The sequence below is a fragment of the Oncorhynchus kisutch genome, linkage group LG13, assembly GCF_002021735.2.
Source record: "Oncorhynchus kisutch isolate 150728-3 linkage group LG13, Okis_V2, whole genome shotgun sequence".
Classification (NCBI taxonomy): Eukaryota; Metazoa; Chordata; class Actinopteri; order Salmoniformes; family Salmonidae; genus Oncorhynchus; species Oncorhynchus kisutch.
In genome coordinates, this window is record NC_034186.2 from 61,522,304 (window position 1) to 61,537,877 (window position 15,574).

At 41.5% G+C, this 15,574-nt stretch overlaps 1 protein-coding gene across 3 annotated transcripts; it reads left to right on the top strand.

Moving 5' to 3' along the window:
• The first annotated feature begins 712 nt into the window (after positions 1–712).
• LOC109901998 (T-box transcription factor 20) lies at positions 713–14,786 on the top strand. Of its 3 annotated transcripts, XM_031786815.1 has the most exons (9): positions 713–1,083; positions 2,581–2,815; positions 3,602–3,766; positions 4,086–4,194; positions 9,196–9,354; positions 9,803–9,879; positions 11,710–11,736; positions 11,906–12,015; positions 12,258–14,786. In XM_031786815.1, exons 1-9 carry the CDS (start codon positions 957–959, stop codon positions 12,596–12,598), a joined length of 1,350 nt encoding a protein of 449 aa, XP_031642675.1. In that variant the 5' UTR covers positions 713–956; the 3' UTR covers positions 12,599–14,786. The 3 variants fall into 3 exon arrangements, with proteins under 3 accessions (XP_031642675.1, XP_020353628.1, XP_020353630.1); XM_020498039.2 differs by lacking the exon at positions 11,710–11,736 and having other exon boundaries at positions 11,903–12,015; XM_020498041.2 differs by lacking the exon at positions 11,710–11,736.
• The last annotated feature ends 788 nt before the right edge of the window (positions 14,787–15,574 follow it).

The window sequence follows — 15,574 nt, forward strand, 5'->3', positions numbered from 1 at the left end:
ATTCTGATGAAAGGTTTCGTTAAATTTATCGGACTCAAATTACAACAAAAAGCATAGCCTATACAAATCAGTATACATTATTATACACTATGTGAGAAAGTGTGGCCTACACTGTATATTGTACAATAATCCATGGGTAGGTATAACATTAGTTGAAATGACCACTGAACACAGGACATCTTCCATGCTTTCAAAGGTATCGAAGAATTTTGCAGACTTCCACAATCATAAACAAAATTATCATTATAGGAATTTGATGGGGCGAACAAATTGAAAACGATTGCTTGATGCACCTCAGAAATATTTTTTTTTTACGGTAAAAGCTCAATTATGACGACAGTTATAATTTTGTCCTAAATATTGACGATTATGTAAATGCAGCATTTTTTCTCAATCAGAGATGAGTGTACATATCATCTTATCACTCAACGGGCGACATTAACTGATCGAATCAAGAAACAACAACAAAAAAGTGCGTCCAGCCAATCTCTTGATGTGTGAAGTGTCGGGTCGCGGTTAGGTTCCCTCTAGATTTGGGCTAATGGTCGGAATCGGAAGAAAATGTGTTTTTAATAGGCTGTTGGGCTTCAATTCAGTTTGCAGGACAGTATGTGACGTCGACACTAAGGCGGCGATTGGCTGCACACGATAGGGATGGAGTGGGGAGTGGGGTTGGCTAAAAATTAAGAGCAGTGCAAAGATTCAACAGTCCCAATGAAGACTTTGCCACTGGAGTGGAGACGCACAACGATTAGTCGGTTTTTAACAATGTGTTCAACGAGTCAAAAACGGAGAGTGTTTTAATTTTGTTTTGTAATAGACGAAGAGCATACCTGTTCAAAAATCAGTCGAAGTAGCTTCCATTTTTTTCAGCGTTTTTGTGTGCAGCCTGCCAATACATCTACAGAGTTCACTCCGCGAGCGGTTTTGAACGTTTTACTTCTGCTACTCTCGCCATGGAGTACACCTCTTCCCCGAAGCCACAGCTCTCCTCCAGGGCAAACGCGTTCTCGATAGCCGCTATCATGTCAAGTGGAAAAACGAAGGACAAGGAAACCGATGAAAACACCATCAAGCCACTTGGTAAGCAGATCGCGCACAGTGCCTTACATATAAGTCACATCTTCAATATAGCCTACAATCGATAGTTTCCTTATTGGCTATATTGTTTGTTAGATTGTTGAAATCAAGTCAATTGACTTCGATTATGCTATGGAGAAAAAAAGGGTTGTCTGTAGGCCTACTTCTATAGCCATAATGTTCTATGGGCCTATGGGGAAATGACAGAGAACCTTCATTTAAGATGTCTCACATGACGATGTTTTTATAACCTTTCACAAAATGTTGGTCCAAAAATCAGGCAGTGCATAACCCCGTTCATAGACTGTCAGCAAAAGTTTCAGTTCCAAGTTTTATTCGTCGTATATACGCGATACGCATGGATATACATCATTCAAGGAAATTCTTACTTGCAGGTTCCATCTCGACAATGCAACAACAATAAGAAATAAGAAAATATACGAACATAAACCCATATTGTACGAGCATAACAAATATTGATGTATTTTACAAATGTTGGCCTACGCAAATATGTATTCAGTAGGCCTGTGGTTCACTGAATAGGCTCTGAATTAACCGATTATTGTATCCAGTGTCAACAAAAAGTGTATGGGCCAATGAAACAGAGATATCAACATTATATCAGAATTTTCTCTATCCAGACATATCATTCTGCGTTGGCTGTAGTGGTGCTTGCTGATAATTGCAAACATGTTGCTGAAAATTTGATTCAATCAAGTTGACTTTTGAATTTATCCAAGAAAAAGGTACAATTGAACCTTTTCGTCAAATAAATATTAGCATTCAGTGAATTCATGGAGACATGGGTTAGTAGACTAGACCTGTATGCAATTACTGACAGAGAAATATAACACGGACATTGCTGTTAGCCACATTGCTGTTAACTATATCATTGTGAGTTTAAAAAAAAGTGTTTTGAATTTAACTGAATATCTCTTCGAAATAGCGTGGCCATTTGTAGCCTACTGAAATAACCAATATGTTGTTTTTGTGATTAAGTTGCACTTTTGAAATGTGTAGTAGGCTAATTTAATGTCGTTCAATTGAAAGCAAATAGAACAAACATTCATCTTACTTTTAATATATATCCTTGCATTTGTCAAATACCCCTCACATGTATTGATAATGTTTTTAATTTATTTGAATGCAAATCCTTGTATTGGAATGTATATATCTATAGGCTACTAGGCTAGTTGTGTTTAATTAATTTAAAGCTAAATAATAATAACCAATTTATGACATTTTTTAAACATCTATGCCTATGAGTTTTTACATTGCTTTGAACATATATCAGGCTACGCATTGTAAAAATTCACACACACATATATATATATATATGTGTGTGTATATATGTGTGTGTATATATGTATATATATATATATATATATATATATATATATAGAGAGAGAGAGAGAGAGAGAGAGAGAGAGAGAGATTTTAGCTGCAGTAAAAATAAACAAATGAAACCAGCATTTGAACATGGTGTTTTTTCATCCATAGAACAATTCGTGGAGAAGTCCTCCTGTAACCAAGGTTTGGGAGAGCTGTCTTCTCTAGATGGGCTCGGAGATTTCAGCGGGAGCGCGCCTCCAGTGTGCACAGAGCCGCTGATCCCCACCACTCCCAGTGTTCCCAGCGAGGAGATGGCCAAAATCTCCTGCACTTTAGAGACCAAAGAACTCTGGGACAAATTCCATGATCTCGGCACCGAGATGATCATCACAAAATCCGGAAGGTAAACTTACATTTCTCACTACAAAATATTATATTATCGAATCCTATATTATCGACAACCACGTAGGCCTATTTTACTTTTTAAATGTGAACGACAATTATAGCCTGAGAAGCAAACTAAAGCTACATTTTATAATACCGTTATTAACCTATTAATCGGATTACCCATGTCATATTAAGCATTGGGTAATTGGATGTTCTGTTTTGTATTTTGCAGGCTCATTTAATATTTTTTTTCAATTAATATGTAGCCTATAATAAGACTAATTTCGGCAGAGATATTCTGTTTATTTACATAGGTAAACTGTGCGATAATTGCACCACAAATCATTGTAGCGCACCTCCCATGCGTGGACATTTTTATAGTCTAAGGGTAATTATGTAATCGATTTACCATTCTAAATGTTGAGAAATAAAAACATTTGTATAAATATTAACATCATTTAGGCAAAATAATTTTCCTAGAAAAACGTAATGCTGTTCAAAATATATTGTAGGCAAATATTCTCCCTGCCATGAATATCTATTAAAAAATATATAGGGAATATGCCTCACGCTAAAAACATGTTTAATCAAATAGCCTACAGATACAGGAAACACATAAACCTCATACAAAACGGGAGCCATTGATCATATTTATGGACAAATTAATTCAGTGAAATATGACTCTCATCGTTTTATATTTTACTTGGAGCAAAGGTTTGAGTAAATATTTTCCTCTCTGCGAAAATGGTTGGCGTGGGTTTGTCTCGTCGTTGTGTTTACCGTCTCTCTTCTCCACCAACAGAAGAATGTTCCCCACCATCCGTGTGTCCTTCTCCGGGGTGGACCCGGACGCCAAATACATCGTGCTGATGGACATTGTTCCGGTCGACAACAAACGCTACCGATACGCCTACCACAGGTCGTCCTGGCTCGTGGCGGGCAAGGCGGACCCTCCCCTGCCTGCAAGGTGGGTGACTTTTTTTACACTCGTCTTTCGGTACTGAGAGGCTTTTATGCACGAGTCTTCATGTCAAAAGCATTCACAAAATGGTATGTGGTAGTAGGAAATGACGCTAATTATTGGTATATGGATAGCAAATACACTATATGGCTTAGATAAATACATGTTTGAAGTATTTAAAAAAAATCTTGACTGACAAATGTCTGCATTGGAACAAATCGACCCTTTTGATTTTGAATAGCATGATAATAGGTTTTTCTGTGTTTGCATAGACCTTTTCAATTGTAAAATGTATTTTAATATACATATTGTATTTATATTGCAGGTTATACGTGCACCCTGACTCTCCTTTCACTGGGGAACAGCTGCTCAAACAAATGGTGTCTTTCGAGAAAGTAAAGCTCACCAACAACGAACTGGACCAACATGGACACGTATGTTATTGATTTGTCATTGGTATTGAAACAGTGAAGCAGATTTATGTTATTTCTGACATGAACTGAAACATGAAATCACTAGAAGGCTGTATAGCCTAACCTGAGAAAACTCCCAAACAGGCTATCCTCATTTTAGAACTGATCAAGGACTTGTGGAGAGTTTCCCCGTTCAATATTGGATTAAAAAATATTATCTCAAAGTGTAAACAATATTGACAAATGAAAATCATAATTTGGGGGATATTTCTAAAAGATGTATGGGAATTGTGTTTAGATGGGATTATAACGGTTTAAATAAATAAACATACGATGATTGATGAATGAATTGCTCTGTAAACTTTCCATAAAATCTCGTGGAATTTTCTCATGGGATATCATTTTTCCCAAATCTCTTTCACATGTTATTGGGAAATGAAATGTTCTTAACTGTAAATCGGAGACGTGTTGGATTCAAAATCCACAAGTTTCTTTGTTTCACCTGTGAATATCCAGTTACATTTTATAATTTCAATTAATCTTTTCTTTATATTGAAATCATGTTTTTTTTCGGTAAGGGAAATGAATAGGGCAGGGCGTACATTTTAAGGATAAGCAGAAACACGTGCTAAACTAAAGAAATCTCAGCCTATAGTGCAGAAACGATAACAATAATGGAATATGTGTCCCATGCAACACCATTCATTTACATTATTAACAGTATTAGGCAAACATCATACACTGATTAGCCTACACCATACCAAACCAACAGGTTGTGCGAAAAACGTCTCCTTGAATTTATGCACAAACACGTTTAATTTCGAGGGCATGTCCGTGGTATTCGATAGATAAAAAGAGTAAGCCTAAAGGCGAGAGCATTGCGATATGATGACAGAAGCAGATATATATTTGCTAAACAATGTGAACGATGTTTTTGATTTTCGTGACGCATGTAAAGACCGATAAAGCTGATTAGATAGGATAAAACACACCATGTTTCCTGTTGATCTAAAACATATCTCGAATGGTTACCAATATGGAATTTAAGAGAGATTCGTGCACGCTTTTAACCGCACGAATAATTGGCATTCAAATAGAATACCTTTCGAAAACCTTGACAGTGAATGTCGTTTTATAGGCTAGTCATTTGAAATTGCACTGACACAAGACACAAATGTTATAGTGCACCTGGCAGCTTTTAACAGGCAGCTTTCAACAGCTCACTCTGTTTCATCATTCTCAGGAACAGAAATTCTGACTTGAGATAAGCCTGCATATTTCAAACAATAAATCGTTTTGTTCCCATTGCTTCCTATACATGCACAAGTTCAAGTTGAGATGTGTCAACTGTGAGAATTGTAGCTGAATGTTGATGAAGGCAGGTAGGGACTCCTAGTTCTTAGAACAACATACCATACCACATCTCCTTTGCCCAGTATAGTCTCACATACAGTATACAGTATGAATCTAGATGTGAATAAATACATGAATGGGGAATACTGTAAATACATGAATGGGGAATACTGTAAATACATGAATCTGGAATACTGTAAATACATGAATAACAATAATGAGGAAAAATAACATGGCTATATACAGGGAGTACCATTACCGATTTGATGTGCAAGGGTATGAGGCAATTGAGGTAGATATGTAGATATACAGTGCATTGGGAAAGTATTCAGACCCCATTACCTTTTCCACATGTTGTAAGGGTACAGCCTTATTCTACAATGTATTAAATAGTGTGTGTGTCCCCTTCATCAATCTACACACAATGCCCCATAAAGACAAAGCAAAAACATTTTTATTTTTATTTTAGGAAATGTATGGGAAAAAAGACAATATTACATTTACATAAGTATTCAGACCCTTTACTCAGTACTTTATTGAAGCACCTTTGGCAGCGATTACAGCCTCTGGTCTTCCTGGATATGACTCTACAAGCTTGGCACACCTGTATTTAGGGAGTTTCTCCCATTCTTCTCTGCAGATCCTCTCAAGCTCTGTCAGGTTGGATGGAGAGCGTCGCTGCACAGCTATTTTCAGGTCTCTCCAGAGATGTTCGATCGGGTTCAAGTCCGGGCTCTGGCTGGGTCACGCAAGGACATTCAGAGACTTGTCCCAAAGCCACTCCTGCGTTGTCTGATTAGGGTCGTTGTGCTGTTGGAAGGTGAACCTTCGCCCCAGTCTGATGTCCGGAGCGCTCTGGAGAAGGTTTGCTCCCCTCATCTTTCCCTCGATCCTGACTAGTCTCCCAGTCCCTGCCAATGAAAAACATCCCTGAAAAACATCCCCACAGCACCTTCACTGTAGGGATGATGTCAGGTTTCCTCCAGACATGACGCTTGGCATGCAGTCCAAAGTGTTAAATCTTGGTTTCATAAGAACAGAGAATCTTGTTTCTCATGGTCTGAGAGTTATTTAGGTGCTTTTGGCAAACTCCAAGCAGGTGGTCATGTGCCTTTTACTGAGGAGTGGCTTCCGTCTGGCCACTACAATTAAGGCGTGATTGGTGGAGTGCTGCAGAGAAGGTTGTGATTCTGGAATGTTCTCCCATCTCCACAGAGGAACTCTGGAGCTCTGTCAGAGAGACCTTCGGGTTCTTGGTCACCTCCCTGACCTAGGTCCTTCTCCCCCAATTGCTCAGTTTGGCCAGGCAGCCAGCTCTAGAAAGAGTCTTGGTGGTTCCAAGCTTCTTCAATTTAAGAATGATGGAGGCCACTGTGTTCTTGGGGGCCTTTTATTTTTACTGAAGTTAACTAGGCAAGAACAAATTCTTCTTTACAATGACAGCCTAGGAACAGTGGGTTAACTGCCTTGTTTAGGGGAAGAACAACAGATTTTTACCTTGTCAGCTCGGGGATTCAATCTAGCAACCTTTCGGTTACTGGCCCAACGCTCTAACCATTAGGCTACCTGCCAACCTTCAACACTGCAAAATATTTTGGTACCCTTCCCCAGATCTGTGCCTCGACACAATCCTGTCTCTGAGCTCTACGGACAATTCCTTCGACCTCATGGCTTGGTTTTTGCTCTGACATGCACTGTCAACTGTGGGACCTTATATAGACAGGTGTGTGTGCCTTTCCAAATCATGTCCACTCAATTGAATTTACCACAGGTGGACTCCAATCAAGTTGTAGAAATATCTCAAGGATGATCAATGGAAACAGGATGCACCAGGAGGCAACAGGAGCTCAATTTCAAGTCTCATAGCAAAGGGTCTGAAATCTTACGTAAATAAGGTATTTCTGTTTTTTATTTGTTATTAATTTTCAAAAATGTCTAAAAACCTGTTTTTTGCTTCATCATTATGGGGTATTGTGTGTAGATTGATGAGGGGAAAAAATGAATCAGACTGTAACATAACAAAATGTGGAAAAAGTGAAGGGCTCTGAATATTTTTCAAATGCACTGTAGGTAGGGGTAAAGTGAATAGCCAACAGGATAGATAATTAACTGAGCTGCAGCAGCAGTGTATGTGGTGTTTAAGTTTGAGTGTGTGTGGTGTCAGTATGCATGTGTACACATGTTACGTGTGTGTGGGCATATGTAGTGTGTGTATGTGTGTGTTGGGGTGTCAGTGTAAGTATGTGTAAGTGTGTGGGTAGAGTCCCAGGCAGGTACTTCCTGTTTGTGTTTTTGCATGTAAGCAGGAGGATAGAGTTATGGTCTGATTTGCCAAAGGGAGGGCCTTATAAGCATTTCTGTGTGTAGAATAAAGTTGATCTAAAGTTGTCACCTAAAGTTCCACAAGTGACATGCTGGTAAAAATGTCAAATGGATTTCAGTTTCCCTGCTGTAAAATCACCGACCACGAGAAACTCTGCCTCTGAATGTGCATTTCTTATTTGATTATAACCATATGCAGCTTGTTGAGTGTTGTCTTAGTGCCAGCATCGGTTTGTGGTGGTAAATAGACAGCTACGAAAAATATAGATGAAAGTATGGTCTATAAACTACACACGCTGAAAACAAACAAAACTTCTGCAGCACAGCACACACAATCAAACTGTCGCGCCACCCAAAAGCCCCTCCCCAAAGAGCTGAACGAGCTCTCTTTATTTCCTCCTTCCTTACTGCTCATGGACTCTTAAAGTGGCAGCGCACGGTGAAGGCTCCGAGCAGATTTCGCCACAAACTTATCATGAGGTATTCTAACTCAGGAGAGCAAAAACTTGAGTCTTCCTTAACATTAGAGAACGTGCACCAGCTGTTGTTAATAAAGAGACAAACCCTCCTCCCTTCTTCTTACCTGAGTCTGCCATCCGGTCTTGACGATGCATAAAAAAAACAGTGAGATGTAAATCCATGTCCTCGTTCAGCCACGACTCTGAGAAACGTAGGATATTACAGTTTTTCAGGTCCCGTTGATAGGATAGTCTCAAACAGAGCTCATCCAGTTTCTTCTCCAGTGATTACATGTTTGCCAATAGAACAGATTGCAATGGCGATCTATTTGCTCGCCGACAGTCTCGTCGGGATGTCGGCTCTGCTGCCTCTCTGCCGCCGCTTCCTCTTTTGATTCCCGGGGAGTAGGGCCTGGTCCGTAGGAAGCAACGTGTCCAGAGCTGCCGACTCGTAGAAGTAGACATTTCTGTCCAGGTTGAGATTAGTGATAGCTGTTCTGATGTCCAGAAGCTTTTTGTTGTCATAGAAAGTGATGTCGGAGACATTATGTTCCAAAAAAGATATGATCAGCATAAAAAATAAAAATAAATAGCAGAATTGGTCAGTAACCCATAAGACGGCTGCTATCCACTGCAGCGTCATCTTCACAGAAGATTGAGATCAAGCAGAACAGCTAAGAGCTGAGCAAAATGTGTCTCAGACCGCATGCTGTTAACATGTTTATCTTTCCACACTCCTCTCTACTGCCACCCCAGTCATCCTCTCTCACTCGATCACCTTGCCTCATCTATCACCATGCTCTCTCTTTCTACTTCCTGTCATCTCACTCCACATCTCACTCTCATTCTCTATCTAACCCAGTGTTTTGCCTTCTCTGTGTCCCTATAGATCATACTAAACTCCATGCATAAGTACCAGCCCCGGGTCCACATCATCAAGAAGAAGGACCACACCGCCTCCCTTCTCAACCTCAAGTCCGAGGAGTTCCGCACCTTCGTTTTCACAGAGACTGTCTTTACCGCGGTCACAGCCTACCAGAACCAGCTGGTGAGCAGTAAATCACTACTCAACTGTTCTATACCAGGATCTTATTTATTAATGCACATAACTGAAAACCAAGACAAGCGTTTCGTATTTGACTACAGTTACTCCCTCCTCCTTTCTTCCGTATGGTGCCTAGTGAACGTGACCCAGGGGTCACCAGGGAGGATGTGCTCTGTTGCTGGATAGTGTTTATGGGTAGAGACAATATGTTGAATATAGGGGGTTGTGTGGCTGTTTTACAGACAACATGCATAGGGAGTGTGTTCAGTTCTGCCTAAAGCCAGTTCTGCCACCCAGGTTATCCCTGACTCCCTTTGTGTGTTTAGTCTGGCTATCCCATGGAAAAAGATAGAGAGAGCGAGACAGACAGAAAGGGAGAGGGATAAGAGTCTGAGACAGAGAGAAAAGAGAAAATAGCATCTAATCTGTTTGTGGGCCTCTTTCTTTCCAGATAACCAAGCTGAAGATCGACAGCAACCCGTTTGCGAAAGGCTTCCGAGACTCCTCCCGACTGACGGACATGGAGAGGTACAGGGAATTTGATGTCTTTGCCTGTTTGTTTATTTCTGTCCGGCGCGGATAAGATGAACAAGGGAATGGAACTGGGAGAGAGTAGTCGCATTAGGAGCTATGGAGCTATATACTCATTAGCAAGTGCACATGCTGGGTTGTGTGTGTGTGTGTGTGTGTGTGTGTGTGTGTGTGTGTGTGTGTGTGTGTGTGTGTGTGTGTGTGTGTGTGTGAGTGTGTGTGTGTGTGTGTGTGTGTGTGTGTGTGTGTGTGTGTGTGTGTGTGCGTGCGTGTGTGTGTGTGTGTGTGTGTGTGTGTGTGTGTGTGTGTGTGTGTGTGTGTGAAAGGGGGGTATGCATGTGTGTGTGTGTGGGTACAGTTTTGCATAAGTGTGTGTATGTTACAGAGAAATTGAGAGAAAAAGGAGGAGAGAGGACATTGAATTTGTTTTACAACTAGACAGAGGACTGTGTTACTGTATAGTGTTGGTTTTTATTTCAATGCCAGTAATCGTCTGAAATTGTTGCTTCTATAGATATCTTGTGGTTATCTGAGTGACTTCCCCGGGTGCAATGCCAACCCACCCTACTATAAACTTCTGGCTAACACACACACACACACACACACACACACACACACACACACACACACACACACACACACACACACACACACACACACACACACACACACACACACACACACACACACACACACACACACACACACACACACACACTCCAATCCAAAGGATTTTATGACCTACAGCCAAACAAACACACTTTTTTTTTTAGATTGACCAATTCCAGCACTATTGCCAAAATCAGCTGATAAATCAGACCATCCCAGGCCATTTCCCAACCAAACAAGCAAAGTCAAAGACTGCCAAGAGACAGCCAGACAACCGACTCCCCCTTTCTGGCTTTCTCTTTTTGAGGGCTGTGAATTAGATCTGATCAATTGATCTTCAGGGAGCTGCAGAAATCACATTAGTCTGGAGTCAGCCACTGCACTAAAACACAGTGTAATTTGATTGGCTGCTGTGACTGATTGAAACCAGCCCCCTGCGTCGTGGCCTACTGTGGCCTCTGTGCCGGACAGGCCAGAGCTGATAAAAACACACACATTTGTACTGCACCGCTGACAGATATTGCACTTTCCTAACCTAATTGGGGAGCTAATGTGGACGCATGGCTCTTGTGATGCAGACCACTCCTGTCCAACCGACCCTTCCTCCTCCACCACCACCATATCTGTCCCTCTCTGTGTCACTGAGACGCTGTCTGACAAGACTCACAGGAACTAATGCACTTTCTGTTAGAGTACACACACTAAGACTAAGACACACACACTGCTTTAATTATGTACTTTGATACTTAGAAAATAAGGATATTTGCTTTTATGCTCCAAAGAGGTATCACAACTATTGAAAAATGTTGTTGTTTATTCTGGGCTTTTCTATCTTTATCTACATTATGTGTGATTTTGTTGCACTGGCATTTTATAGACCGTACATTTTCCTTTCTAACTATACTGTTATGGGCTCGTTATTTTTACATACAGTACCTAATGTGTACAGGTATATTGACAGTGTGTACAGATATATTGACTGTGTGTACAGATATATTGATTGTGTGTACAGATATATTGACTGTGTGCAGATATATTGACTGTGTGCACAGATATATATTAACTGTGTGTACAGATATATTGACTGTGTGCAGATATATTGACTGTGTGCAAGATATATTGTGTGTGCTGATATGTTGTGTATCTATTGTCTACATACTGTACATTCAGCATTGTCTGTCACCAGTGTAACTATAAAAGATATAATTTGGGTTATAGGTTACTGCAAAGACATGATATATCTTGGTGAGTTGTTTTGGGGTATTGGTGTGAATGCAGATACAGTATATATTGGACTGAATGTACATTTTATATTAGAATAAGATATTTTCATATTTTGGTGTGAATGTATCAACATGTTTAAGTGTGAACATAGAGATATATTTTGGGATTTTCTCTTTGGTTTTTGCTGCAGGGAAAGTGTTGAGAGTTTGATCCACAAGCACTCGTACGCACGGTCACCAATACGCACCTACGCAGGTGAGGAGGAGACACTGGGGGATGACAGCCACGCCGCACATAGGGGTAAGAGAGTTGGTCACACACTGATGATGGCATCACACACGTTTCACAAGATGCACATCATGCTAATGAGCCAAATGAGGGTCGTTCAGTGGCACTACTACCACATTATTTGACCAAATAATTCAAACAACCGTCATTCACATAAATGGAGCACTAGAATGTCGCTGAGTCAATGTAGTGCAACGTCAATGACCGTATTATAGTAAGAGGTATCTAACAGTGTTTCTCCATCTCACTCGAAGGTTCTGCGTTCACCGCCTCTGACAACCTCTCCCTGAGCTCCTGGGTCACTGCCACCTCTGGTTTCTCAGGCTTCCAGCACCCCCAGTCCCTCTCTGCCATGGGCTCCAGCAGCACCTCCCTGGCCCCCCCCTTGCCCCACCCCATCCAGGGCTCCCTGCCCCCTTACAGCCGGCTGGGCATGCCCCTGACACACTCGACCCTGGCGGGCACCATGCAGGGCGGCGGGCCCTCCTTCCCCTCCTTCCATATGCCCCGCTACCACCACTACTTCCAGCAGGGCCCCTATGCTGCCATCCAGGGACTGCGCCACTCCTCCACCGTCATGACCCCTTTTGTATGACTCCCTCTGGGGTGACTGCCTGGCCGGGTAGCCCCTCATCAGCTACAACTAAGCTTATAGACACACTTCCACACACAAGTAGATAGACTCACCGATTTGTCCGCCTCAGCATCATCACCCATCGTCACCACCGTGTCCTTGTAAATAATAAGCCCCCTGGCCGAGGCAACTGACTGGACGACCTGGAGAGGCTGCCTGGCTGCTGCCCTGCATGCTGACAGCTGAACCGGAGAGGAAACAGACTCCTACGGGACCTGGTGGAACAGACACAGAGACCCACAGACTGATATGAACACCAGATATGAACACTTATGACCTGCATATGAATATTTACGACCCAGATATGAAAACTGATGATCCAGGTATAAAAAAAAAAAATCCACAACAAAGATGCTGAGGACTGATGACCATGCACAGTGATGTGTTGTGGGAAATAGGTCATGGTCTGCTTGTGATAACTGTCGTTTGCCCCTGCCCTCCAACGGTTGGTTACAATGATCACTCTCCAGAAAAACATGGACAGGAGAACCAGTGAACTGTCTGGTTTACGAACATTAAAACCAGAGGGTGTGGTAATTGTTAGCTCTCTCACAGCTTCTGAGGACAATGAAGAATATGGGACTCCAAAAGTTTACGGGAGTGCACAACTTCCAATCCTGGGCACCGCTTGTGGCCACGGAAGAGAACTATCTTCACTCCAGCTGCTGGGGCATGGAGGAATGGCAGCCATTTTAGACTGAGTCAAAGCATTCCCCCTGCTTGCTGACCAAAACTCACAGGGAGGGTAGAGGCAACATCTCTCCTCTCCTGCTTGACCTCAAACTATGTTAAGCTTCCTCTGCAGGCAGAATACTATAGCCTCCTCCAGTCAGGTTGGCTGTTGCCATGGTAGTCAGATTTGTGCGCATAGATGCCCTAGAGACAGAGAGAAGCCAATTGTTCATTTCCCATCTAAAAAGCCAGCCATGTGTACTGTGAAGAAGTTACAATGGAAGATGATCACGTTTGATAGCAGTACATAAAGATGCACACACACACACACACACTACACAAACACAGAGTTAGTTCTCACACAGAAGCTAACCGATGCACACACACACACACACACACACACACACACACACACACACACACACACACACACACACACACACACACACACACACACACTACACAAACACACACAAACACACTGTGCATTAGCACAGGACACAAACTATAAGATGAATGTGCCATATCATAGGAAGCATGCTGTTTGCAAAAGATAACACAGAAAACATTTGTTTAAAAAGATCCTCACCCCAACCAGGTCTCAAACTACTTTTTCAGTTTTCTATGTCATCCAAAAAGCTTATATTCACCTCATAATGTTTGTGTGTACTACATCCAATGAGTAAAACATGTACATGTATTTGATTTGTGTGGTCAATGGAAAGTGATGTTTGTTCATGTCTCACATGTGGATGGGCCCTAGAAGACCTTTGGAGGACCTCTCTAAGCGATGTCCCAGAGCGCTAAAATCACGCTACGTCATAACGTATCCCCAACACCAGCGGATTGTCTTCTCTAACCAATCAATGGCAAATCAGTAATGTATAAATGAAGTACCAAGAGGAAGAGAAAACCAGCAAACTCTGCTGCCCTGAAAGGCAAAGATGGACTTTCTCTTGTTGTATTGGCCTGAAGCTTGATTCACCACCTAACCAATACCTAAGCTCTGGCGCCACACTATAGCCTGATTACTGTAGCCTGATTACTGTAGCCTGATTACTGTAGCCTAATTACTGTAGTCTGATTACTGTAGCCTGATTACTGAAGCCTGATTACTGTAGCCTGATTACTGTAGCCTGATTACTGTAGCCTGATCTATGTCTGCCTCAGGCTGTGTCGACACTACAGCACTCTGGGAGAAAGTCCACACCTGTAAATAATGACTCAGTGGTGCCTCCCCTTAGAGGAGGGTGGTCGTCACACCATTGGCGATTTATCAGCTAGTCCCTTCTAACCAACATGACACAGAAGCTAAGCTAGTGACACAAAACATACAGTGTATGCATCGGGTCCTTTGTAGTGCCACTCCTCTCAAAAAAAGAATAATTGCAGATTGATTCATCCACTCAATGATGTCTCATACAGTTTGTTACCACCGTAACACCGATTTTGTCAAGAAAATTACAACTAAGGCAACTTTGTAAACCTCTAATTCACAGCTAAGACATCCTGACAATTATTTTTAGTATGAAGATTTCTCTTTTTGGGGCAAAATGGGACAAACTTGGATGGAAGTGAAGGTCTAATACAGTATTTAATTGTTGGTTTTGTTTTCAACGCTGAGTCTCTCAATTTCGTTATACTGAACAAACCAATCACATGGAGCCAAAAAACACACATAAATTAGGCTACAATTAACACAATATTATTGTGGGCACTAACTCTGCATTTAGCTTACATTACTGTTGACACACTCACCACTTGCATACCTTGTGTCCACAAGCAGTCAGCAGGTTTGAAGTTGGAATCAGTTTTGCAGGATGTTTTTAGTTGAAAACGTGTTGTAGGACAACTCTCAGTAGACAACTCTCAGTAGCCTACACAATGCATGGAGGCTTTAGGTGCTATCAGAGATGATGATTGCCAGTGAGAGCACTAACTCTAAGGCGTTCAGTTGAAAGAGGCAAGTGTTTTCAATGTTAAACAATTTCACATAAGAACTCTAACAAAGGTCTTCAACTGGTGTTCTCTTCAATCTATAGCCTACATCTGGACTTCACTCCCCATCTATGAATATGTCCTTGTGTAGGCAGTCTGCCAATCTCACCAAGTCTTGGTAGAAGGGGGGGATTGTAACTTTCAACTTTCCATTTTGAACTATGTGTACGCACACTCAACGTACGCCATGGGAAATAGATCTGCAAGGATTTTGTCATGTTTTTGTTGTGTTTTTATTATTACTTTAAGTGTAATCTAAATATACAG